Raw genomic sequence first — 26087 nt, forward strand, 5'->3', positions numbered from 1 at the left:
CCAATTCACACACACACAGCAATATCTCGCAAACCAGAGTCAATGTGAGTTGCCTTTGGGGGCAAAATAGTTGGGGATGAAAAAGAAGAAACAAGCAAGTTTTTTATATATAATAGCAAGTAGGTAAAGGTAAATGGACCCCTGACCATTAGGTCCAGTTGTGACTGGACTCTGGGAGGTTACGGTGCTCTTTGGAATTTGCACCAAAGAGTCATTCTCCTATCTGAGCAACGGACGCCCAGGGTACCAGTAAGAGACACTTGCCTCCCTGGCATCTGGCACAGCAGGAACCTGGGAATTGCCAAAAGGGAACTGGGGATTTAGTTGGCACAGAGAAGGGAATCCCACAGCAGCAGTCTCAGTCTGGCGGCTCAAGGCAACCCTGTAAAAGGGAACCTGCGAAAAAGTTCTACGGCCTGCGAAAATGAGCTCATCCTTCACCACGGGATGGGGATGGCTTCCAATCTGCAAGGACTATTCCCAGCATTTTACTAGCTCTGTTCCTTGGTTCACTCACCTCAGCTCAACTGCAGACTGCTCAAGGTGACCTTCGGGTCACCTTGGAACTTTTGGGTGGATGTTTTAAGTGCTGAGTGCAGTTCCTTGTATTTGCCAGAAGGTTGCGGCAGAAAGCTGGTGGGAGAGAACGGAACGGGGTGACTGGGGCCTTGAAGAGCTTCGCTCTAGACAGCACCATTTTGTTGCAGTGTGTAATATTTAAAAGGAAATCTAAATTACTTTCCCCATTAATAACCAAACCATTTCCATTGTGACCAGGGCGCTTTTATTTATTTATTTCAGCCAGAGCTCACTGGAGCTCAGCTCTGGCAGCTCTCAAGTGGGCGCTATTGCCATTATAAGAAAACAAGGGAAAAGTTCATGGTGAACTCCAGCACCTCTTTTTCTAGAAAAATAGCACTGATTATGACCAAAAAAATAACTTTCTCAGTCGTTCGGGAGCTTCAAAAGCTTTCTCCAACCCGAACATCACAGCAACTGATACCAAAAGGCATTAGCACGCTTTAGGATCCTGCAGAGTGTATAGCAGTTTGCGTAACAGACTCAGTAGCACAGCATTTTGGCTAAACCACGTTTATTTATATATAATACACTTGGAGCATTCCGACTTAGCTCCTTCCTCTTTCTCATCAGACAGCAAAGAGAAAGAATAAAGGACAATAGTCCCACATCACGGAACACAGTAATACCAAAACATCCTGTCTCCGTCACTTCCTACACGGTGGAATGAAAACATACACCGTCGTGTGATAGACAACAATCTCATGACTGCAATCACGGAGCAAGAATCCTAACAACACACGCACACAAACACTTCTGCTCATTATTTTTATAAGGCAACTTTCTGGCTGCACAATCTTGGGGTTGTTTTTCAGTGTGGATTTCTCAGAATAAGTCTGGGGTGTCCTGAGATGGTGAAAAAGGCTCTCTGCTTTTAACAGGAGATATTCAACGGGATAAACTTCTTCCAACAGTGCACCCTCCTTGCTGGGAAACGCTTCCCCTGAGGGTTTCTGGGAATCGAACAATATTAAGGGGAAATTCCTCTTTTATCAGTTTCTAAGTTAGATCAGGTCTTGTCACCCACTAGGAGAGGTAAAGGTAAAGGGACCCCTGACCATTAGGTCCAGTTGTGACCGACTCTGGGGTTGCGGCGCTCATCTTGCTTTATTGGCTGAGGGAGCCGGCGTACAGCTTCCGGGTCATGTGGCCAGCATGACTAAGCCGCTTCTGGCGAACCAGAGCAGCGCACGGAAATGCCATTTACCTTCCCGCTGGAGTGGTACCTATTTATCTACTTGCACTTTGACGTGCTTTCGAACTGCTAGGTTGGCAGGAGCAGGGACCAAGCAACGGGAGCTCACCCCGTCGCGGGATTTGAACCGCCGACCTTCTGATCAGCAAGCCCTAGGTTCAGTGGTTTAACCCACAGCGCCACGGAAAATTCCTCTTTTATCAGTTTCTAAGTTAGATCAGGTCTTATCACCCACTAGGAGAACCTTGACGTTATAAGAGCAATGGACAGAAAGGCTTGGCTTGACTCCCATAATCCTTTGCTCACTCCGCTCAGCGTAGAGGAATTCTCATTGTCTCCAGGCCTTGTTCATCGATCTTCGACAGATGGTATGTTACAGGGCAAAGGCTTTTGACCTTCTCCTTAGGATGAGACATGAAATAGGATTAAGCGTTGTTGATCGCGTAATGATCTTTGGTCAATAAACACATGGCTTCTCTATGTATTAATTCTTTGAGCCCTTAACAAAAAACGAAAAGCCAACTGGCAGATGGAGATTGTAATTCACAAAGAAAGCTCCCCTGGATAAATGGCTGTGAATGACAAGCCTGCCTTTCTTTTCATTTCTGTGATCTATGGGCTGACTGATTGATTTATGCCATGGGTAGGCAAACTAAGGCCCAGGGGCCGGATCTGGCCCAATCACCTTCTCAATCTGGACCGCGGACGGTCTGGGAATCAGCGTGTTTTTATATGAGTAGAATGTGTGTTTTTATTTAAAATGCATCTCTGGGTTATTTGTGGGGCATAGGAATTCGTTCATTCCCCCCCCCAAAAATATAGTCCACCCCCCCCCAAGGTCTGAGGGACAGTGGACCGGCCCCCCGCTGAAAAAGTTTGCTGACCCCTGGTTTACGCTTTTGATGAAGAGCAGTGAAGGTCCAGGGAAATGCTATTCCTTTGATTCCCCTCTGCGTACCCATCCCATCCAATCCTTGTGACTCAGAAGAGTTAAGAAAGAAGAGGATAAGACTGGAGAAAAATCTCACGAGAGCAGGAACGCCAGAGCCCTGCAAATGCAGCTTCAGGGCTTGGGCAGAGCATCAGAAACCTATGAAACAACTATAAGGTTAGGTAGGGTGCCTCTGAGCATGTCCAGAGTGCATTTGCCACTCCACTGCATAATCAATCAATCAAAACCTTTATTGCATTAGCATACAGCCATAGCAAAATAAGACAAAAATACTAGAGACAAGCAACCAAACAAAATTCAAAGCGATATTACTGGCGTAATGACATTTAAATTACCCTAAGACAATAATGTAAAGATTTAGTTGCCAGCGCCAAGAATCCAAAATGCGGATGTATATAAAACATAAAATGGCCCCAAAATAGGCTCGGCACATTGGGTTGAAAAAGTAATAAAAAGAATTAAAACAGGTCCAGGTCTAGGACACACTACCCAGTCAGAGTAGCCCTGAGTTTCAGAGCCTGCACTATAAAGATTGCCACCCCACGTGAAATTTGGGGATTTGCGTCCACAAGAAGCGATTTCAAACAGTCTTCCTTAGATGTAATGGTGGACGGGATCAAGAGGAGGAGCTTAGGTCTTATTGGCTCATAAATAGGGCAGTAGAAAAAGAAATGTATGAAGTCCTCTACTTCATTCATTGTGCATGGACATAAACGCTGAGTAATAGGGGTCTTAGAGTAAATCCCCTGCAGGAAGGCCGTGGGTATAGAATGGAAACGGGCCATAGTAAACGCTCTTCTCAAATTGGGCTCCGTCAGGTCTATCAAGTAGTTGGCAAGTGATCTTACCACTTTCACTTTAGGGAGCCACATGGAGAGGCGAGCTGTAATGGACTGTGCCCGGTCCATGGCCTCGTCTCTTGTAAGAATCCAGGCCCGGATTTTATGTTGGTCCCAAGATGACAGCGTGTCGAGATCTGGGAGGGAGTAGCGTGCAGTAATAGTCTCCATGGCCTTGGACCATTTGTTGGTATGAGAACAAGTTAAAAAGGCTTGCCTAGCTAGTAGGGAACCTGGGGCATTGATTAATTTACAGTAAAAACTAATGATTCTAATGTGGGCTCTCGCAACAATGGAGGGGAGGCCCAGTTCTGTTCTTAACTGTGCAGCAACTGAGCCCTTGGGGAGGCCCAGTATCTTTCGTGCAAAAGAGTTTTGCAGAATCTCCAGCCATTGTAGTGTTTTTAAATTCCACCCCCAGATTTCAACCCCATACAGTAACATCGGGAGGACTTTGCTGATAAATGCTTTTCTGATTGGTGGAACCAACTGGCCGCCTTTTGCATAGAAGAATTTCTCCAAGGCATTGATGGTTCTACGGGCAGCCAGGATGGTCATATTTAGGTGAGCTGACCAGCTAAGCCCATGCTGAAAAGTGATACCCAAATACTTGAATGCTGAACAATATTCAATAGAGTGGCCCTCAAAATTCCAGAAAGGCTTCCAAGTTTTCGTGCCAAAAGTAAGAATTTTGGTTTTGGCGAAATTGATTTTGAGGGAGTTGGTATCACAATATGTCATGAGCCCTCTGAGCATGTTGTTTAAGCCCTGCTTGGTTAAAGACAGTATCACCATGTCGTCCGCATAGAGTAATATGGGGATCTTGAGCTGTTGTAAAGAGGGGGCAGATTGATTTAGGGCCTTCATGGTTGTAACGATGTCATTGATGTAGAAATTGAATAGAAAAGGGGCCAAGAGGCAGCCCTGTTTGACCCCTTTATTCAGAGGGAAAGGATCAGATAGAGCTCCCAGAGGGCCGAATTTTACTCTGGCCGATATGTCATTATGAATTTCCATAAGAAGGTGGAGGAGTCTCTTATCTATGTTAGTGTAACTAAGCTTCTGCCATAGCCTATCTCTGGGGATGGAGTCAAAAGCGGAGGTCAGGTCCACAAAAGCCGTGTGTAGTTTGCACTGCATAATCACTACCTCCTAGCATCCCAATCTGGGGAGAGGGAGCACGCTCTCTCACAGAAAAGGAATCAGGAGCTTAGAAACGACCCACAACAAAAGGGATGGAGTGCTTCTGTTCAGGGTTTTAGCCAGCCATAGCCTTTCCCACATACTCCGTTCCTTTCTCCCTCCTGCTTTCCACTCCACCTGTGGTAGAGTCCACAATTTGTGACCACTGAGCATGCTCAGTCCACATTTGGGCAGATTTGAGTCCCCGCCTCTTTTAGGCTCCCCCCCCCTTTAATGGAGGGTCCTTCTGTAAACCTTGGGGTTCCCCCAGACCTGTTGATACCCCTCCCTTGTGCCTGGAGGGTGGCTTTTCGGAACTACATAGAAATAAAGCAAATTTGAACCTGCTGCTGCTATTGTTGTTATTACTACTGCTAATACCAGTGGGTTTTTTGGGGGGAAATAAAATAGGTGCCAGTACACACCAATCGTAAATAGGCCGTGCCAGAGCAGAGGCAGTATAGAAATGAAATTAATAACATCAATAAATTGCAGTGTAAAAAAAAAAAAGGTCACTGAGATATTCCATTGTGGTGACTGTAAACTAGGTTTTAAGGTGCTATTTGTCAACCAGCTTATGTATCTGAGTTTCTGACACTGCCATGTACACATACCCTCCAACATCTATCCGATGAAAATAGGGACGTCCAATGCTATTTTTCTAGAAAAAGAAACTCACCACGAACACCTCCCTCATTCTCTTAGAATGGCAATAGTACCATGGGTGTAGTAAAGAGGGGACAGCTGCCCCCCAAGCAATAAAAATTGATAAAAATTCAAAGCTAACTGAGGTTCTGCCCCCCCACAAAAGCCTGCCCCCCCCAACAAAAATCCTGGCTACGCCCATGAATAGCACCCCCCTGAGAGGCGCCGGAACTGAGTTCTGGCTGAAAAAAGTCCTATTCCATACCCTCCGCCATTTCTCCGATGAAAATAGGGACATCCTACCGTCCTCTCCAACATTCCTCCAATGAAAATAGGGACGTCCAAAGGAAAAGCGGGGCATTCCCGGATTAAATCATAAACCAGAACAGCTTCAGTAAATCTGGGACTGTCCCTGGAAAATATGGACACTTGGAGTGTCTGTGTATGTAATTTACCCCAAACCCTCCAAGAAATTTCTGGCAGACCTTCTTTCCTTTCTTGCTGTGACGAAGGGCGTTTGTTTCTACTCCCTTTGCAGGTTCTACTGGGACTTGATCATGTTGCTCCTCATGGTTGGCAACCTCATCATCTTGCCCGTGGGCATCACGTTTTTCAAGGACGAGAACACCCCTCCGTGGATTGTCTTCAACGTCCTCTCAGACACCTTCTTCCTGGCCGACCTGGTCCTGAACTTCCGCACGGGCATCGTGGTGGAAGACAACACTGAGATCATCCTGGACCCTCACACCATCAAGATGAAGTACCTTAAGACCTGGTTCCTGGTGGACTTTGTCTCCTCCATCCCCGTCGACTACATCTTCCTCATCGTGGACCTGGAGACCCAGGTGGACTCCGACGTCTACAAGACGGCGAGGGCGCTGCGCATCGTCCGCTTCACCAAGATCCTCAGCCTCCTGCGCCTCCTGCGCCTCTCCCGCCTCATCCGTTACATCCACCAGTGGGAGGAGGTGAGTCAGCATCAGGACCACTGCACCATGTGACTCCGGCCAAGGTAGATGCAAAAGTACGGTGGCCCACCAGGTTGGGCTTGATAGGCCTCCCACTTTACCAGCAACCCATGGCCTTGTGTATGTAGCCTGATCGGGCTGCCTTCGGTTTCATGTACAGTGGTGCCTCGCAAGACGAAATTAATTCGTTCCGCGAGTTTTGTCGTCTTGCGATTTTTTTCGTCTTGCGAAGCACGGTGTCGGAAAAGTTTTGGAAAAGCTTCAAAAACCACCAAAGTCTTCAAAAACCTCAAAAAAGGCTACCACACCGCGTGCTATGAGTTGCTCCTCGAAGTCAAGTCGCAACTGTATTAACGGTGTTAAGAAAAAGGAAACAAACTTGCAAGACGTTTCCGTCTTGCGAAGCAAGCCCATAGGGAAAATCGTCTTGCGAAGCAGCTCAAAAAACCCTTTCGTTTTGCGAGTTTTCCGTCTTGGGAGGCATTCGTCTTGCGAGGTACCACTGTACTGGCTACCAATTAGTTTCCGGGCCCAATTCAAAGTGCTGGTTTTGACCTATAAAGCCTTAAACGGCGCAATACCTCAAGGACCACCTCTTTCTGTATGAACCTACCCGGGCCCTGAGATCATCTTCTGAGGCCCTCCTTTGTGTGAGAGGTCTGGAGGGTGGCAACACGAGAACGGGGCCTTCTCTGCAGTGGCCCCCCGCCTGTGGAATGCTCTCCCCAGGGAAGTTCACCTGGCGCCTTCATTACACACCTTTAGGCACCAGGCAAAAATGTTCCTTTTTAACCAGGTTTTTGGTTGATCTGTTTGACATCTTATACCGTTTTAAAATGTGGTTCTTCTCGGGGGGGGGGGGCTGTTATTGAGTTGTTTTTATTCTGATTACATATGTTGTGATCTTTTCTGTGAACTGCCCTGAGACCTCCAGGTATAAACTCAATCAATAATAATAATAATAATAATAATAAAAGTTCACTCCGTTTGTTGCTGGACTATGATTCGCACAATCCTCTGGCATCCTGAATTAATTAAATAATCAAGATTCCCCTACCACCCATCACAAGATTTACATACCACTTGATTGTAATAAAAGCTCAGAACAGTTTGCAAAAGGAATAAGGCGATTAAATAGTCATTAATAAAAACAAACAGCTAGAAACAACTAAACTTTTCAAAAAAGAAAATAAAATAAAAAATCCAGATTAGACCTGGCATGAAGCATCTTTCTCATTTCCTAAGGGAAATATTGCAGTTTTATGAGCTCACCCAAGCCCAAACTCCCCTAGAGGTGTCTGCTCCATGAACCTCCACGGATGTGTATTATTATTGCTGTGGTGGTTACAATTAATTTGTTAATTGCCTTCTAAACCGCCGTCTCAAGGTTATTCACACATAAGATAATTAAAAACAACGAGCGTATTTGAAGTGAGACCAAAACCCGAACAAGTGGTCCACTCGTGGTCATAATAATAATAATAATAATAATAATAATAATAATTTATTATTTGTACCCTGCCAATCTGGCTGGGTTTCCCCAGCCACTCTGGGCAGCTTCCAACAAAGATTAAAAATACATCAAAATGTCACACATTCAAAACTTCCCTGAACAAGGCTGCCTTCAGATGTTTTCTAAATGTCAGGTACTTGTTTATCTCTTTGACATCTGGTGGGAGGGTGTTCCCCAGGGCGGTGCCACTACCGAGAAGGCCCTCTGCCTGGTTCTCTGTAGCTTTGCTTCTCGCAGTGAGGGAACTGCCAGAAGGCCCTCAGCGCTGGACCTCAGCGTCTGGGCAGAATGAAGGGGGTGGAGACGCTCCTTCAGGTATACTGGGCCAAGGCCGTTTAGGGTCATGCAGCCGAAAGACACCCCAGGCAGCCTCTGTCTCACGGTCTGTCCCGGCTTTCTCTCCTCTTGTCCAGATCTTCCACATGACCTATGACCTGGCGAGCGCGGTCGTGCGGATCTTCAACCTCATTGGGATGATGCTCCTCCTCTGCCATTGGGACGGCTGTCTCCAGTTCCTGGTCCCCATGCTTCAGGACTTCCCTGAGGACTGCTGGGTCTCCATCAACCACATGATGGTAAGGGCCCCTCCACATCATTCCTATAAACAGGCAGAGCCAGCTTATGACAGGTAGAGGCCCTACCTTGCTTCCAGGTGCCATAAGAAAGCTGCAGAGATAGTGCAGGATAGTGCATACATCAGAAATGATCTGCTTCTGCCTTCTGGAAGAAGGTACAGGGTTATAAAGACTAGGACTAGCTGCCTGAGAAACAGTTTCTATTCAAATGCCATTTTGGTTTTAAACGCAGTGTAAGGTAGTGTCAGCGCTGCCTCAGGTCCTAGCTCACAGAGGACCAATGCCAGTTGCTCTTTATAAACAAAAGTCTTTATTGTGGTTCATTGTTGGTTTGACATCCGTGGCGCGCAGCGCTACGTCTGAGTCCTTAGACCGGCGAAGCTCCGTCTGACTCCTCCCCTCCCCTACACCAGTTCAAGACCCGAGCTTTGCTCCACCTCTTCCTCTCCTCCTTCTGCTCCTTTCTCCTCCGGGTCCTCCTGTCCTCTGGGGTTACCTCCTTCCTACTTTCTTCGGAGGTGGATTCTTCTGACTCCTCCCCACCCTTCCGGCGGGCTTTAGGACCTGGCTCCCAATCCGGGTTTTCTGCTGGCCCGCGCACCTCCACATTTGAACTTGGCGCGCGCGCCCAGCCGCCTACTTTCCTCCTAACGGCTACACTGCTCCCCTCACTGCTTTCTCCTTCAGGGAGGCTGGCCGGACCTGCTCTTCCCTCCGCCCCCCCACTCTCTGACGGAGGCGTGGTCAGTCCAGCCTCACTCTCTCCTCCTGCAGGAGGCTCTTGTTTTAATCCTTGGGATTCTTCCCCCCCGCTACGCTCTGGTGGGGAAGCTACCCCTGATTTCCAGCTGCCGCTTGGAGACTCCCCACTGGCCCCCCTTGCCCTGCCTCTGGGGGCCCCCTTCTGGGAATCCTCTGATTCGCTGGAGAGACTCATGGAATCTCTCTGATCACTGGCATACCCTCCTGAGCTCCCCTCAGATTGTTCCCCTTCGCTCTCCATCTCCTCCTTCCCCTGTGGCTCAGCCCCTGAGCCCATGACAGGTAGTCTCTCTATAGGGACGCGGGTGGCGCTGTAGGTTAAACCACAGAGCCTAGGACTTGCCGATCAGAAGGTCGGCGGTTCGAATCCCCGCGATGGGGTGAGCTCCTGTTACTCGGTCCCTGCTCCTGCCAACCTAGCAGTTCGAAAGCACGTCAAAAGTGCAAGTAGATAAATAGGTACCGCTCCGGCGGGAAGGTAAACGGCGTTTCCGTGCGCTGCTCTGGTTCGCCAGAAGCGGCTTAGTCATGCTGGCCACATGACCCGGAAGCTGTACGCCGGCTCCCTCGGCCAGTAAAGCGAGATGAGCACCGCAACCCCAGAGTCGGTCACAACTGGACCTAATGGTCAGGGGTCCCTTTACCTTTAAGGTAGTCTCTATGGGAGTATATTGTATTTAATTATAGGGTATTTAGGGGGCTAACCAGGCTGGGATAGCTGGGATGACAGGCTTGTTGGTTTATGAAAGTCTGATGTAGATTTTCAATTTTGTTGTTCTGTATGGGACAATGACAATAAAGATTATCATATCAGTGTAAGGTTGCTTCCTATTTAAACCAGCCCTTAAACCAGCCCATAACTCTAGAACAGGGTTTCCCAGACTTGGGCTTCCAGCTGACTACAATTCCCATCATCCTTAGCTAGCAAGGCTAGTGATCAGGGATGATGGGAATTGCAGTCCCAGAACAGCTGGGGACTCAAGTTTGGGAGACACTGTTCTAGAACGGTGAAAAGAAATGGGTTTAAAAAATAAAATAAAAATCAAAGTGTGTGGTCACTTGGAGGTGATCTCTGTGGTCACCCTAGGTAACCATACTGACCAGAAACGGCTGCTTCAATGGACCTGTGCAGGTAAGACTGCTCCCACCTCCACAAATGTGCACACCAACGACTGGCCTGCGCTGAAGCCCGCTTCTTTCTCTGCCCCACAGAATGACTCGTGGGGCAAGCAGTACTCTCACGCCCTCTTCAAGGCCATGAGCCACATGTTGTGCATCGGGTACGGGCAGCAGGCTCCTGAGGGCATGACGGACGTTTGGCTCACGATGCTGAGCATGATCGTGGGAGCCACCTGCTACGCCATGTTCATCGGCCATGCCACTGCCCTCATCCAGTCGCTGGACTCCTCTCGCCGCCAGTACCAGGAGAAGGTGAGCTGCAGGGTCGCCCGGTTTTGCTTGTGGAGGAGCTGATGTCTTGCAAAGTGCCTTGTGGGCAAGCTGAGCTCTTGCAAGGCTCACCTCGCCGGTCAGTTTCAAAGCAGGCCGGAAGCTGCGAGTTGCCATGCAATGCAGGAATAGTCAGCGTAGACCGGTCTGAGCTAGCTGGAGCAAGGGGCCTGACTCAGTCCATGCTCCTATTTAATCAGGTCTTTTATTCAGAACAATGAAGACTAGAACCTTAGAATCTTTAAGGGAAAGGGGTGTAGCTCAGCGGTGGAGTGCAAGGTTCGGTCCCCAGCATCTCCAGGTAGGAATGGCAGAGAGAACGCTCCCCCAAACCCTGGAGAGCCTCTGCCAGTCAGTGCAGACAGTACTAAGCTAGATGGATCCAAGAGTCAGTTGAGGGCAACTTCCCATGAATGGTGGAAGATTCAGGACTGACTAAAGGAAGTAGGTATTCATGCAAGGCGTAGTTCACCTGTGGAACTCTTTGCCACAAGGTGTAGCGGTGGCCAGCAGCTTGTTGCAAGAGGATTAGACACATTCAGCTATCAATGGCTGCCAGCCACAATGACTATTTTCTGTCTCCTCTGTCGGAGGCAGTATGCCTCTGAAGTTGCCGGGAATCCCAAGCGGGAAGAGTTGCTGTGGCTTGTGGGCTTCTCCTTCTCCAGCAGGATCCTGGAACAGATCACCTGGCTATTAGCCACACGGGCCACAATTTGCCTCCCCTGTTGGAGGCAGGATGCCTCCGAACACCAGCTTCAGTTCCCCAGAAGTGGGGAGAGTTGCTGTTGCACTTGGGTCCTGCTTGAGGGCTGTACCAATGAGGCATCTTGTTGGCCACCACGAGAGCTGTGGGATGTGATACATAAGGAGCAGTCAAGTACAACATTCCTTGTTTTCCTAGAGTGGACATGCAAGGGGATGTTTGGTTCAGCCAGTCGGAACTTCCTGTTTCCTCCTGGAGTGGGACATACTTTCTTTGCATGTGACTAGAGGTGGGCATGACCTTACCTGTGTTGGCTGTTTGCAGTTTTGTAGCGCTGCAGAGACCATGCATAACAAGGAACTCAAAAATAACTTAAACAAGGTTTTAATAACAAAAACAAAAAACTCCTTATACACTAAATACATCAACAAACATGACCCAACCAACAACCCATCCCCCAGGGTAATGGGAGAGCTAGGTGCTGCTCCTTATATACTATACCCAATTGCTGACAAAGCTTGATTAACACAACTCAGCAGCACCTGCTACGTTTCACAGCTGTAAGACTGGGTCTCGTTATTTGCCCTGGCCCTTAAAGACATACACAACTTGTGAAACAATAATGAACCTTCACATTTTAAAGTGACCATTCAACAACCTGTTCAGGTAACAAAAGGACAAGGCACGCTGCCACACTCTCTCTCTTTGACTTCCTCCATCATTGGAGCAGCTTTTTAGCTAGAGATGCTCTGCGGGCTTCCAGCCAACAGAGGACACTGGGATTATCCCCATATGGGATAGATCGACATGTATATACTTTGTAACTAAGTCTGCCTTCAGGGATCCAACTGTGAACTGAATGTGAGTAAACTACTTTTTATATATTTTAAACAAGATTGTGGCGTGTTTATTCTTTTAAGAGGGATAAAAAGGAATTTACCAGGAATATACAATTCAATACAGTCATACCTCTGGTTACAGATGCTTCAGGTTGCGTTTTTTTGGGTTACGGATGCGCTGAAACCTGGAAGTACTGGAACAGGTTACTTCCAGGTTTCGGCGGTCGCACATTCGCAGAAGCGCTAAATTGGGCTTTGCGCATGCGCAGAAGTGCCGAATCACAACCAGCGCATGCACAGATGCGGCGCTGCAGGTTGTGAACGTGCCTCCCACACAGATCACATTCGCAACCTGAGCGTCCACTGTACTGAATTTTATAATAGTGAAAGGCTTACACAAGCCTCCAACCTGCTTTGGATTTAAAAGGGGAATGTAAAACTCTGCTAAGTAAAGGAACTTGCTAGCATAAGTTAGGAAGGATGTTAATAAACAATATATCATCTCCTGCCTCCCTGAACATTCCCACAAGAGCAGAACATTGGACTAAGTTGGGCCTCTGGCCTGATCCATCTGCGCTCTTCTGATTTTCTTCTCCCCTCGTCTCTCCTCCTAGTACAAGCAAGTGGAGCAATACATGTCCTTCCACAAGCTGCCGGCAGACACACGGCAACGGATCCACGAGTACTACGAACACCGTTACCAAGGCAAGATGTTTGATGAGGAGAACATCCTGGGGGAGCTGAGCGAGCCTCTCAAAGAGGTACGTACCTGGGCTGCACCCATCTTTGGAGAGGGAGAGGGAGGGGTAGTCAAGGTTGGGGAACAGGGATCTGGAAAAGGGGATCCACACATCTTCACTGGAAAACAGCACCCATATAAGCTAAGGGGGGGAAGTCTTAATTGAACAAACTCATGTTGTTGTATGTGCCTCAGTCTCTGACAGTGGGACGCAGGTCTAAACCACTGAGCCTCTTGGGCTTGCCGATCAGAAGGTCAGCGGTTCGAATCCCTGTGACAAGGTGAGCTCCCGTTGCTCTGTCCCAGCTCTTGCCAACCTAGCAGTTCGAATGCACACCAGTGCAAGTAGATAAATAGGTACCGCTCCGGCGGGAAGGTAAGCTGTGTTTCTGTGCGTTCTGGTTTCCATCACGGTGTCCTGTTGCGCCAGAAGTGGTTTAGTCAGGCTGGCTATATGACCCGGAAAGCTGTCTGTGGACAAACGCCAGCTCCCTTGGCCTGAAAGTGAGATGAGTGCCGCAACCCTGTAGTCACCTTTGACGGGACTTAACCGATCCAGGGGTCTTTTACCTTTAGGTAAAGGTAAAGGGACCCCTGACCGTTAGGTCCAGTTGCAGACGACTCTGGGGTTGCGGCGCTCATCTCGCTTTACTGGCCGAGGGAGCTGGCATACAGCTTCCGGGTCATGTGGCCAGCATGACTAAGCCGCTTCTGGTGAACCAGAGCAGCGCACGGAAACGCCGTTTACCTTCCCACCGGAGCGGTACCTATTTATCTACTTGCACTTTGACGGGCTTTCGAACTGCTAGGTTGGCAGGAGCAGGGACCGAGCTACAGGAGCTCACCCCATCATGGGGATTTGAATCGCCGACCTTCTGATCTGCAAGCCCTAGGCTCAGTGGTTTAGACCACAGCGCCACCCGCGTCCATTTACCTTTACCTTTTACCTAATCTTTGACAAGTGAGATACACAACACTTGCCTAGGGTTCTGTTTCTTTGGAATAAAGTCAACAGAGACTGTGGGGTCTTTAGGATATTCCTTTTTTTTTACACATATATATAACCTGAGCATAAGTTAGATTGTGTGAGTGGGTTTTTGGAGCGCTGCTGGAAGTGGAAGGCATAGAGACATGTCTTGCTCTGTGCTGGGCTTTGGGGGCACCCTGCCCCCCTGGAAACCCAGCGTGGAAGCAAGCTCTATGAGAGCGTCAGTGCTGTGAGCCCCTCTTCTCACATGCGCAGGTTTTCTTCCTCCCTGATTTACGACCTGCCCTGCCGCCCCCTTTTAGGAAATAATCAACTTCAACTGCCGCAACCTGGTGGCCAACATGCCACTGTTTGCCAATGCTGACCCCAACTTCGTGACGGCCATGTTGACCAAGCTGCGCTTCGAGGTCTTCCAGCCGGGGGACTTCATCATCCGGGAAGGCACCGTGGGCAAAAAGATGTTCTTCATCCAACACGGCGTGGTCAGCATCCTGACTCGAGGCTCCAAAGAGATGAAGCTCTCAGATGGTTCCTACTTTGGGGGTATGTTTTAGAGAGGAGGGGTGTTTTTTTTGGGGGGGGGGAGGAATCAGCAAGCTCCAAAACATGGCTTTGTGTTTTTCAAATATATGTACACTTTCAAAATTCAAGCTTAAAGATGGCTGGCAAACTGGGGTTGCTGAATTGTGAAGGCAATAACCAGCATTCCCGCAATATATGATGTGCAAGGTGCGAGCGCCAATAATTTTGCAGCCCAACCAAGAACACCCACACCGTTTTAATCCAATTTGCTCCTATTTCCGTCCATTCTTGGCAGCTGCTGTGTGGCAAATTTGATGTTCTTGCTGTTGATAGGTTCTACGTGCTCTATCATCCAGCTAATCAGGGATCACGTAGCCAGCATAATGACATCACGGCACCAAATAACCAATCAGGTTTGGCTAGGTGAGAACATCACAAAACCAAATCAGAGAGAGGTAAATGCTTTCTGACCTTGCTCTGAATGGTTAGGACTCTTTTTTTTTGGTCCCGTTTTGCAACCTACCTGAATTAGTGCCGAAAGGGAAATAGGGAAAAAGTTTGGGTGAGCAGGTTGGCTTGAAAGGGGTCAGGTCCCCCCCCCCAAAAAAAAACCCCACACACATGCTATTTATGTCAGCTCCAGTAACTTCTTTTTGTAGAGGAGTATGAAACAGTTCGGGCCTAAGATAGATGCACAAGGTCTCCACCCCAAACTGCCTCTCCCAGAGTTATCCTGGAGGAAACCCTTGCTCACTGTAGGTGATCAAGCGACAGGGTGCAAACCGCTCCTAGCAAACACCTGAAACTGTTCCTGATCCCCATCCCCTCGATTGGTCCCTGCAGAGATCTGCCTCCTGACCCGCGGCCGGCGTACGGCCAGCGTGCGTGCCGACACCTACTGCCGCCTCTACTCGCTCTCGGTGGACAACTTCAATGAAGTCTTGGAGGAATATCCCATGATGCGCCGGGCCTTTGAAACCGTCGCCATGGACCGACTGGACCGCATAGGTGAGACGTGTGGCTGGAGGCTATTGGTCACTTGGACCAATGCACTGGCTAGGACAGGGGTGCGGCCTCAATCCCTTCTGGGCAGCCTTCTGGAGGACACATGCCGGTGGAGGCTGGGACCAGGGGGCAGAAGCAGGCAGAGTGATGGAAGTAAATTCTGCCGTTTGTACAGTAGGTTGGTTTCTACAGACACTCACAAAATGCCTCCAGACCAGCAAGAGACATGACTAGAGCTCACAGGCACATCCCAATCAGGGAAAAACACTCACAGAGGGTGTGGAGCTGGGCTGGTGCTGGGGGGTGGCCTGGGAAGAATCTCTAGGGAGCCCTAGAGACCAGCATTCAGCCTGAGGTTCTCCACTTCTGGCCTGGGGGTCGGAGGACTCTGAGGGGAAGTCAGAGGCACTGATTCTGAAGCAAAAAACAAGCCCCCTGCTTATCTCTCCCTTTTTCTGCCCCCCCTCTTACACACACACACACACACACACACACACACACACACAAATACACATTCCCTCTTCATACCCTCCAACACCTCAAAGGAAAAAAATGGGATGGCACCTTCCCATTTTTATTCATGAAAGCACGAAAGCCATTTGGGGCACTGTGATTTTGAACGATTTTGTGCCACAATTTCGCCCCCTGATAAAAGCACTTTTTTCAGGCACAGTGCAAGATCGCAGCCCCCCCCAAGTTTTCGGGGGGGGGGAATCACAGCCTGAAATCGTACAAGAGATCACAGTGTCCCAAAAGGGTGCCATGCTCTCGCAAGAAAAAAACAGATGTCCCAGTTTTTTCCCGGGAGAGTTGAAGGATATGCCTCTTTCTGCCACACCTCTCAATTCCTCTCTTTTTGCCATCTCCTTCTCTCTCTCTGCTGCTCGCTTCGCTCTCACTCTCTTTTCACCCCTTCTCTCTTACTCTCTGGGTTGCAGTTACAGGTAGGTAGCCGTGTTGCCCTGCCGTAGTTGAGACAAAATAAAAAATTCCTTCCAGTAGCACCTTAGAGACCAACTAAGTTTGTTATACCCTCTCTGGGTTGCTATCCAGCTGAGCCCAACTCTGAGCAGACCCATCAAAACTAATGAACCTAACTTTGGTCCACTAATGGGCCTACTGTAAACAAGAGGCAGCCTTCGGTTTCTGCCATCCTCTCCTCTCCTCATCCCTCTGCCCTTTGCCCACCAGCACGGAGTTCACCCCAAGGTAGCTTGACCAAGCCTCTGGCACTGTGGAAAGCGGCTATGTTTGCTTAAGGCCCAGCGTGGAAGCTCTTCCACTGCTGTGCGTGGACATGATGATGATGATGATGATGATAAATAATGCCCTTTGCTCATCCTCCGGTGTCTCTCCAGGTAAGAAGAACTCCATCCTGTTGCGCAAGCGTGCCGAGCACAGCTCCAGTTCCGTCAACCAAGAGATCATCCAGCAGATCGTCAAGCACGACCAGGACATGGCGCACAACATCCAAGAGCTGCAGCCGGTGGTGGCCGGGCGCGAGCTGAGCGGCAAAGCTGTGATCTGGGAGCCCCTGGTGCACGCTCCGCTGCAGACCGCCGCTGCCACCACGAACGTCGCTATTGCCTTGACGCACCAGCAGAGCCTCGCGGCTCACATCTTCCTGCCCCCTTCTTCCGTCACCAGCCCTCTGTCCCCCGACGCCACCCTATACCCTCGCCAGCCCCGGCGCTCCCAGCCCAGCTTGGGCAGCTCGCGCCCTTCCTCGGTCAGCTCTCCCGCTTCGGGGGCGCAGTCCCACTTACAGACGCCGGCGGTCGGGTCCCCGTCCTCCCCTATGGTCCAGTGCCCGTCACCCTTGGAAAGCACCGGCCCCCGTGGCGTTCCTCTCGGACCCTCCATCCCGCAGCCCATACAGAAAGCGGAAACTGCCCCAAGCCAGCCTCAGCTCTCCAAGTCCCGCGGCACCTCTGTCTCCACCTCGCTCCTGCAGCAGCCGGCGAGCATCGCGGCCATCCCGCCCGGACGGACTCTCCACTACAGCCTCTCGCGGGCCACCGGCTCCCACATCTCCTTGTTTCTGCAGCCACAGCAGCTGGTCAAACACCGCAGCACACAGGGCCTCTCGGCGGGCCGCCTCACCCAGGATGTTAGGCCGCTTTCGGCCTCCCAGCCTTCCTTGCCGAACCGGCTCACCCAGCCGGCGGACATGGGCCCCCCTCAGCAAGCCCGGAAGTCGGCCGGGAACCTGACGTACCGGTCGTCTCCTTCGGTCCCCGGGCTTCTGGCCAAGCCGGCCCCCAGCGCTGCCAGGCGTCCTGTTTCGCCCCAGCAGGCCGCTTCGGAGTCCAGTCGGTCCGTGAGTGGGCCCAGCACCCCGCAGTCACCTGCCACCACGCCCCGCCACACGGCCGCCCCATCCCGCAAAGGTTCTGTGGCGTTCAGCCCCGACGTGGACACTGGGAAAGCGAAGCTCACGTCCAATATGTGAGGCCGCAAGAGTCCAGGGCTGCACTTTCTGGTGTCGGAAGGTCAGCTTGTAGGAAAGGCAGGCCTGGGCGGGTGCGGGGGCCAGGAGGCCCGTCCAGAGATAAGGAAACGGGTACTTGGGCAATTCGCCACTATCTCGGGGCAGGCTGTCCGCCTCGAAAGTCGGCCTGAGGGGTCTCTGAGCCATGACTGACTGGAGAGGGAGGGAGCTGTTCCCTCAAGGAAAGGCCAACCTCCCCACTGCCGCCATCTTAGCTCCTTGCCAAAAGGCACCCGCCGAGCCCCGTGCCGCACCCGCAGGGGGCAGGAAGCCAGGCCGCAAACCCCCTCAGCCACCCTTTGGTTGGGGACACGTCCCTGGGCCTCATTTCTGCCCTGCCCACTTTGGACCTATTAGTGCCTCCACACACGCCATTTCCAGGCCTGCCCTTGACGGTGGGTTGTGTGGGCTTTGCCCCATATTGAAACCCCCACAGGGCCAGTGGGGCGAGGAGAGGCAGCAGAAGGGGTTCGCTTTCAATAAAGTCTGGGCACCCCGTTCCCTCAGCACAGCCTGTCTTTTTGAATGTGAAGGAAGAGATGCGGAGGAGGCCGAACGACAGTCCCGGAAGTCTCCGGCCACACAAAATCTGCCTCTGACGTCCAGCGCTGGGCGGTGTCAACGTTGTGGACACTCCTGGATGAGTGCCGTGCCCCCTTGTACCCTGTCTCTCCCCCTCCCTTGAGGGATATTTTTAACAAGGAGATATTTTATCTGGTCTTCTTCTCTTCCCCAACCCCGTTCTCAATTTGTGCAATATGAGATCTCAAGGTGTCTTGTGAGAGTGTGTGTAGCTGTAGAAACCCCGGTTACATGGGAGAGGGAAGGAAGGACACCTGTCCAAGTCCTTTGCCCCCCACATCTGTCCGTCTCTTCTGTCCCGGAGACAATGGGTTGGAAATCCGATTCTGATCTTGCTACTACTGCCATAAACTTAGCAGCTGGGCCAGGCGATAGGGAGCAGCCCCTTATATACACCTATAAACCCCCTGTGTCTACTTCCCAACCAAACTGGTTCAGGGACCACTCCACTCACTTGAAGGTGCATTGAGGCCTACCTGGCTACAGACTTCCTCAGAGGAGTCTGCTTGGCATTGCGATCCCAGTTCCATCTGGGGAGGGTGGCCTTAGAAAGCACGTGCCCCCTCTGCTTCTGGTTAACTACAAGTTCATCCATACTAATGTTAGAATCGTAGAAATGTAGAATTGGAAGGGACCCCATGTTTCATCTAGTCCAACCCCCTGCAATGCAGGAATCTCAGCTAAAGCATCCATGACAGACGGCCATGTTGTAAAGTATATAGGCAGTTTTTTGTGCCTCCGTTCATTCTCTGTCGTCTGTATGATGCTCTCCTTCAAGTCACACTTTCCCTTCCTTCAAAATCCCGATTCAGGAAGGGGGAAGTGTGATTTGGAGGAGAACCGACGACGGACCATGAATGGAGGTCCAGGAAGCTGATGAGCCACATTCAACGGCTGTATGGAGGGCTCCAGAAACTTATTTACTTCTCCCTGGTTGCCTTTACTGTAGCTCTGTCACTTGATTGAAGGCACTTTTGCCTATCTGATTTAGATGATTCACCGTTAAATTAATCAACAAAATCTGCACACACTGCCTGCATATCAACAAGGAAAAAATCATTCATATATACATACATATACATATGCGCACAGTATACAGTTGTATCCAACGTTCTGTCAGCACAATGATTTATTTTTCTGCAAAGGAACATTCTCTCCCATGCCTCCCACCAAAAATCTGTTCTATGGGGTTAACGTTAACCCAGCCCTCTGGAGTAGATGTGGGGATAGCATGGGTCACACACAGTGGGGAAGAACCATGGGGAGTTCTGTGCTAATAGAATGAGCATGAATTAGAATTTGTCTCAAACTCCAATCTGTTAATCCGGGGCTGGAGAACCTGCCCTGCCCTCCTGGTGTTGCCGGACTCCAACTCCCACAATCCCTGAGCGTTGGCCATGCTGTCTGGAACTGATGGGAGCTGGAGTCCTAGAATATCTGGAGGACCAGTGGCGGAGGAAGGGGGTGCGGGGGTGCGGTCCGCCCCGGGTGTCATCACTGGGGTGTGTGTGTGACAAAACGAGTTTAAAAAATAATAATAAATTGAGCTCATGGAATTTTTTAGGAGTGACGTGGTGGCTTAGGTGCCTGCAGGTTCCATGCTGCCTGAAACGGCAGCATGGGACTTGAGTCTGCCTATCGCCTCTGTCTCAGCCACCCTACAACTGAAGGGGAGGCGGTGGAGAGGCGCCAAGTGTTAGAGAGGCTCACCCCACCCCCTGGGTGGATTGCCCCGCCCTCATGGGCAGATCGCCCCGCCCCCGATGGCAGGACACGCCCCCGCACCAGGCACCCGAGTGACTAGCTATGCTGCTGTGGAGGACCACATACATTCCTGATCCCTGGATTAATCAGATGCAATGATTTAAACGTTTCGGACTGAGTCAAAATTCTAATTCCATTTCAATACAGGCATTCCCGTTCTACACTCATGCTCAAGAGGTGGGATGCTCCCACTAATATTATCTTAAAAGAGGCACTCCCCTTTTACTCTTTATGTCAGGAGGGAATTCCTCTTCTAAAACGCCAACTTCTGTGACCAGTACAGGCACTGTAGCCAACTTTACACCTACTCACAGTAGACCCATAAAGTGCGACTCACTGGTCCATCGATTTTCAGTTGGGTCTTTTCTAAGAAAAACCCACCCTCTAGCAAACAAAGTAAGCTTTTACTATTCAAAATAATTGTGTTAAGAGGCAGATTTGTGCAGATTTAATTGATTTGTGCAGATTTGATGGATTTGTGCTGATATTTCTTTAATCAAGTGACAGCCCTGCTTTGTTTTCCTTTTGGTTCTTTTTAAAAGTATTTTTTTAATTGAGTTTTACTCATATAACCCAAATAACAAAATAGAATTTCATGAAACACACAACCCTGCTTTGTTTTTTTTGATGACACATGCATTTGTTGCAGTCGCTTTCCTAGAAGAAGATTGTGCTTTCCAGCTGCAAAATTTGCATCGAAATATCATTCTACTCTAGGTCCACTCAGAAGCAAGCTTTATTGAGCTCATTGGGACTTACTCCCAGGTATGCGTGTATAGGATTGCAGCATATTTTTTTAAATGCAGCTGATCAATTAATTCAGTTGATCGAAATATTTTAATTGATTAATACCATGTGTGTGAGTGTGTTTTCAAATGGATGTATACCGATAATGAATTGTGAGTAGAGAGGTGCAACTGAAGTGTGTTAAGGGGCATTTTATCTTCAGTTAGGGATCTCGTGCCTGCATCCTTAGGGGGCACGTAATCAAGACTGGCCTCTTAACACACTTGAATCCTTGTTTTGTACACCTTGTCAGGAAGAGCAGCTATGGAGGCAGGATATGCTCCCCCTTAATGCATGTTTACGGGCATTGTGCAATTATCGAAAAGCAACTAACAATTGAGGATACAGAGGGAAGGAGTTAGTCCTGGATTAACTGAGCAAAAGACTAAGGCGGTATTGTCCTCCTGGTTTCTTTTGTATGCGATAACAGTCCCCACTTTGGACTCTTGCAGGAAGTGATGATTACAGCTCTCCTTCAAGTCACATAGCCAGAGTCACAAGAAAATGTTTGATTTGGGGTTTTTAAAAAATACAGATTAACCAACGGGGCATTGACTAGGATTATTTTTAAGGGGGGGGGAGGAATTACCTTCTTCCACTACTGACTGCCATCCCCCTGCTATTTTCTTGGGAGCAGTTTGTAGTGGGAATGTCTATCAGGAGTTGGGAATGTCTATCAGAGTGGATTTGGTGCTGACCTTTAAAGCCCTAAACGGCCTCGGTCCAGTATACCTGAAGGAGCGTCTCCACTCCCATCGTCCAGCCTGGACACTGAGGTCCAGCACTGAGGGCCTTCTGGTGGTTCCTTCACTGCGAGAAGTGAGGTTGCAGGGAACCAGGCAGAGGGCCTTCTCGGTAGTGGCGCCCGCCCTGTGGAATGCCCTCCCGTCAGATGTCAAGGAAATAAACAACCACCTGACTTTTAGGAGACATCTGAAGGCAGCCCTGTTTAGGGAAGTTTTTAATGTTTGGTTCTATTTTTAATATTCTGTTGGGAGCTGCCCAGAGTGGCTGGGGAGACCCAGCCAGATGGGAGGGGTATAAATAATAGATGATGATGATGATGATGATGATGATGATGATGATGGTGATGGTGATGATGATGATTCCTCCTTCCCCTGCCTTTGTGCATGGCAGGCCATTGGAGGACGAGGGATAAATATTTACACCTCTGTGCCCTAACCCACACCCCGCAGGTTCCCTATTTGAAATGCCCATCACCAGCGATGAAGGGTCATAACAGGGTAGCAGAGTGCCCTTTCTTTGTCTCACCCCCTCCTTGTGCCTAAACACTGCCAGGGGTGGAAAGGAGCTCTGCTTGGGTCCAGGGCAGCCTTCCATCCTTCTAGAACAGCCCGGGTGCCACCCACATTTATTCCTTCTTATGTGAGGGCCAGTGAGCCCATAGTGTCTCTCCAGGAACCAGTAATCTGTGACGTGCAATCAGTGCATGAAAAGGTGTTGCTTTCAGATCCAGCCATGTTATCAATTCAGGGTAGAGTAGACCCTCAGGAGCCTTGTAGATTTCTCCCTCCTGACCCCCCCCATCCTCAACCAGTTCTGCTGCTGTGCTGTCAAAAGCTTTTCTAGAGTGGGAATAGGGTAGGGGATCAGTGCCGCTCAATTATCTTTCCCAGGAGGGGAAAATTAGAGGGAGGGGGATCTCTGATGCAATCTTCAACAGGACCAAACCCCTCGCCGCCCGCTTGCTGCTAGACTAGAAGCTCACACCATAAAGGTACTAGGCCCAGGGCAAGAAACCCTTGGTTGTTCCACTGAATTGTGGAGGGGGCCCTACCATCGGGCAACGTGAGATGGCAGCCTCAGGCGGCAGGTACTAGGGAGCAGCAGCAAAGCATCGGACAAAATTGTGTGCACTGCACACGGCTTGATCTGTGCCCTCTCAGCTACTCTGATGCCTGCAGATTGCTGGTTCTCGATTCAGGATTCTACATGTGGAATTCACTGTGGGAGGGGCCGCCATGTCCTTTGCTACATGCATCAGAACGTATTGGGCAGACCACACTGGGTTTAGACGTTGGGGGAGTAGGTAGGCTATCTTAAAGGATGGCAGATGGTTCCAATGGAAATTGGAACGGAAAGTGCCAGTTATCGCTTTATTCATCCTATGCCCGGAACAGAAATCAAACCAGCGCATAGGATTCACATTTGCTGATGTTACTTTCCGTCCACAAAAAGACGCAGGGTTGATTACATCCCCCCCCCCCGTTGTGTTTCCTTTGCATTACAATGAGTAGGGTAGAATAATGTAATGACAACATAATTTACATAGCAAATTACGTAAGTTACATAACTTCACCATAGCAAGGCAGAGAATATTGTTTTGGAGGAAGGCATAGCTGTCAACCGTCCCTTATTCGGCGGGAAAATCCCTTATCCCAGCGCCGTGTCCCGCTGCTGTCCCTTATTGATGATGTCCCTTAAATTTCCCGGGTTTCAAAGGAAGCAGCTCCTCTCCCTCCCTCCCTGCCGGCCAGGGAGGAGGGAGGCTCCAACTGTGTTGCTTGGCTGCGTTGCTCACCCAATAAGGAGTCTAAGAACGACTGGGGGGTGGAGCTTGCATGCCTTGTCCCGATCAAAGGGGACTGGCCTTTGCTCAGCGCTTCCCAGCGGAGAGGTGACGGTGGTTTTCCTTACTGCATCCCCTTTGCCGGGTTGCTGCGCTGTGGGAACCACCGGTTGAGGCTTCGTTTGGCTGCTGGCTGGGCTTTCTGCCTTTGGCTCGGAGGGGCTCAGAAGTCGAACATACCCGTGCTCTGAAAATCCCTTATTTTGGCTGCTGATCCCTTATTTCCGAGGTTGCTGGTCCCTTATTTTCAAATCTGTAAATTGACAGCTATGGAGGAAGGTGAACTGCAGTGGAATGGAAAGAGTGCTGCCTGCAGCAAATACAGGGCAGCGCAGGCAATGATGCCTCCTTACACCCCTGACCAACTTAGCCCCTTACAGGGCATCCCCACAAGAAGCTTGTCAGACAGAACAACCAGTACTGCCTTCTTGATCCTGCTCTCCTTTCCTGCCTCCCATCCCACAACGGCCCCCTCCGGCAGGAGCCACCCAGTCTGATCACGTAGGTTCAAAAACATTCCAGAATTTCTTCTTGTTTACACTCAAATTGGGTTAGAGCCATCCGTAGAGCTGCTGTTCCCATAGCCATGAAGCTGGGGGGGGGGGGGAGAGAAAGAGAGGGAGGTATTCTCCACCCCCCTTTCCTCCCAGTGGCCCCTGTGTGGCCGAGCCATGGCTGTGTCCTCACTGGTGCCTGTTTCTCCTATTGTTTCTAGCCCCACTGCCCAGCGCAATGACTGTCTTTGGGGGCAGGAGGTTTTAGGCAGTGTTATGAATGGTGGAGAAGGCAGGCATGCTAACTGAAGCTGCAGCTTTGTTGCATCGAAAGATCCATGGGAGGTCACGCATACACACATGCACAGATTCTTCTCAGCAGGGTCTCTATACTCCCTCTGTGCTGGTGTGTGTGTGTGTACACGCAAACACATATCAAAAGGAGATCTTCCTACCCTAGGAACATGCTAGCGTCTCTGGAGAGATCCAGAATATAGGGATCCCAATGTCAAGACACAGCCAGTAGGACACCCCTACAAGCGTGGTTGTGTGTGCGCATGTGTGAAAGAGTCTCTGTAGTGTGTGTGTGTGTGTGTGTGTGTGTGTGTGCATACAAGCAGGTGTGAACATGTGTGCAATCTAGTCACCAAAGACCATGAACCATCACCTTTGCACTTGGCGTTGCTCAGTGTACGGCGCTTGTAGATTTCATATCACGGGGGGCGATTTTAAAAAGCTGTGCTCTCTTCTTCTTTTTGTAAAATAAAAATAAAAAATTAATTTTTGTTTCGTTTCGGACGTTGTACCTAACGGATTTCGGTAATAAAGAGAGACTTGGAGCTAGTTTTGTCATTTGGTAATAGCAACGGCTGGGGCCAATTGCCCAGCCATATGGACCTAGTGGAACGGTGGGCTGCATGGTGGATTTGTTGCGAACTTGGAGGGTTATTCACATATTAATTTTATTTATTTGTTAATTGTTCCCATGAAAATATCCCAAAGCAAACAGTTTTGTTTTTTTTAAAGTCAGCCATTTAAGTGATCTCAGATCCAGTACAGATACAGCTAGGGATAAAAGGCATGTCGAAAGAGGAAGCTGTTTAACAGGCAACAAAAAGACAATCGTTGGTGCCCATCCGACAAGAGGGTGTTCCAAAAGGAAGAGGCCACCACATTAAAGGCGCAATTCCTACATGATAGGGAATGGGTCTTTGGAGGAGGAGGAGGAGTAATTAAATTCAGTTGCATAACAGCATAGGAAGTTGTCTTATACGGAATCTGACAATTCACCTGTATAATCTACTGTACACCAATAGTCTTGAACCTTTTCAGACCCAGGACCCACTTGTAATCCAAGTGTGATTTGGCGACCTATTTCTTAATCTTTTATCACATATTTGCTGGGTGCTGGTGCTCCTGTTACGACCCACCTCGGACCGGGCCGTGACCCACTAGTGGGCCCATCCCGCCAGCTGAAGATCAGTGGCAGCAGCTCTCCAGGAGTTTCTCAAGGCTATCAATCATTGCTGGCCTCAATGGTTCTGCTCTGCCTCCATGCCCAGAGGTGGGAATGCTTCTAAATACAAGTTTCTGGGGACCACAGGAAGGGAGAGGGCTCCTTGTGCTCAGGTCCTGCTGGCCCGTTTCTCACAGTGTGGAGCCAGTGAGAGCCAGTGTGGTGTAGTGGTTAAGAGCGGTAGGCTCGTAATCTGGTGAACCGGGTTCGCTTCCCCGCTCCTCCACATGCAGCTGCTGGGTGACCTTGGGCCAGTCACACTTCTCTGAAGTCTCTCAGCCCCACTCACCTCACAGAGTGTTTGTTGTGGGGGAGGAAGGGAAAGGAGATTGTTAGCCGCTTTGAGACTCCTTAGGGTAGTGATAAAGTGGGATATCAAATCCAAACTCCTCCTTCTTCTTTTTCT

At 49.8% G+C, this 26087-nt stretch overlaps 1 protein-coding gene across 1 annotated transcript in view; it reads left to right on the top strand.

Moving 5' to 3' along the window:
- Positions 1-24950, top strand: part of HCN3 (hyperpolarization activated cyclic nucleotide gated potassium channel 3) — a 31969-nt gene extending 7019 nt beyond the window's left edge. The window contains exons 2-8 of the mRNA XM_080984559.1: positions 5931-6360; positions 8287-8448; positions 10423-10641; positions 12819-12965; positions 14234-14474; positions 15297-15461; positions 16817-24950. Of these exons, the coding sequence (XP_080840685.1) occupies positions 5931-6360; positions 8287-8448; positions 10423-10641; positions 12819-12965; positions 14234-14474; positions 15297-15461; positions 16817-17910 (2458 nt within the window). The 3' untranslated portion in view covers positions 17911-24950. The remainder of the gene's footprint in view (positions 1-5930; positions 6361-8286; positions 8449-10422; positions 10642-12818; positions 12966-14233; positions 14475-15296; positions 15462-16816) is intronic.
- The last annotated feature ends 1137 nt before the right edge of the window (positions 24951-26087 follow it).

Source organism: Podarcis pityusensis (assembly GCF_964106645.2).
Source record: "Podarcis pityusensis genome assembly, chromosome: 16".
NCBI lineage: Eukaryota > Metazoa > Chordata > Lepidosauria > Squamata > Lacertidae > Podarcis > Podarcis pityusensis.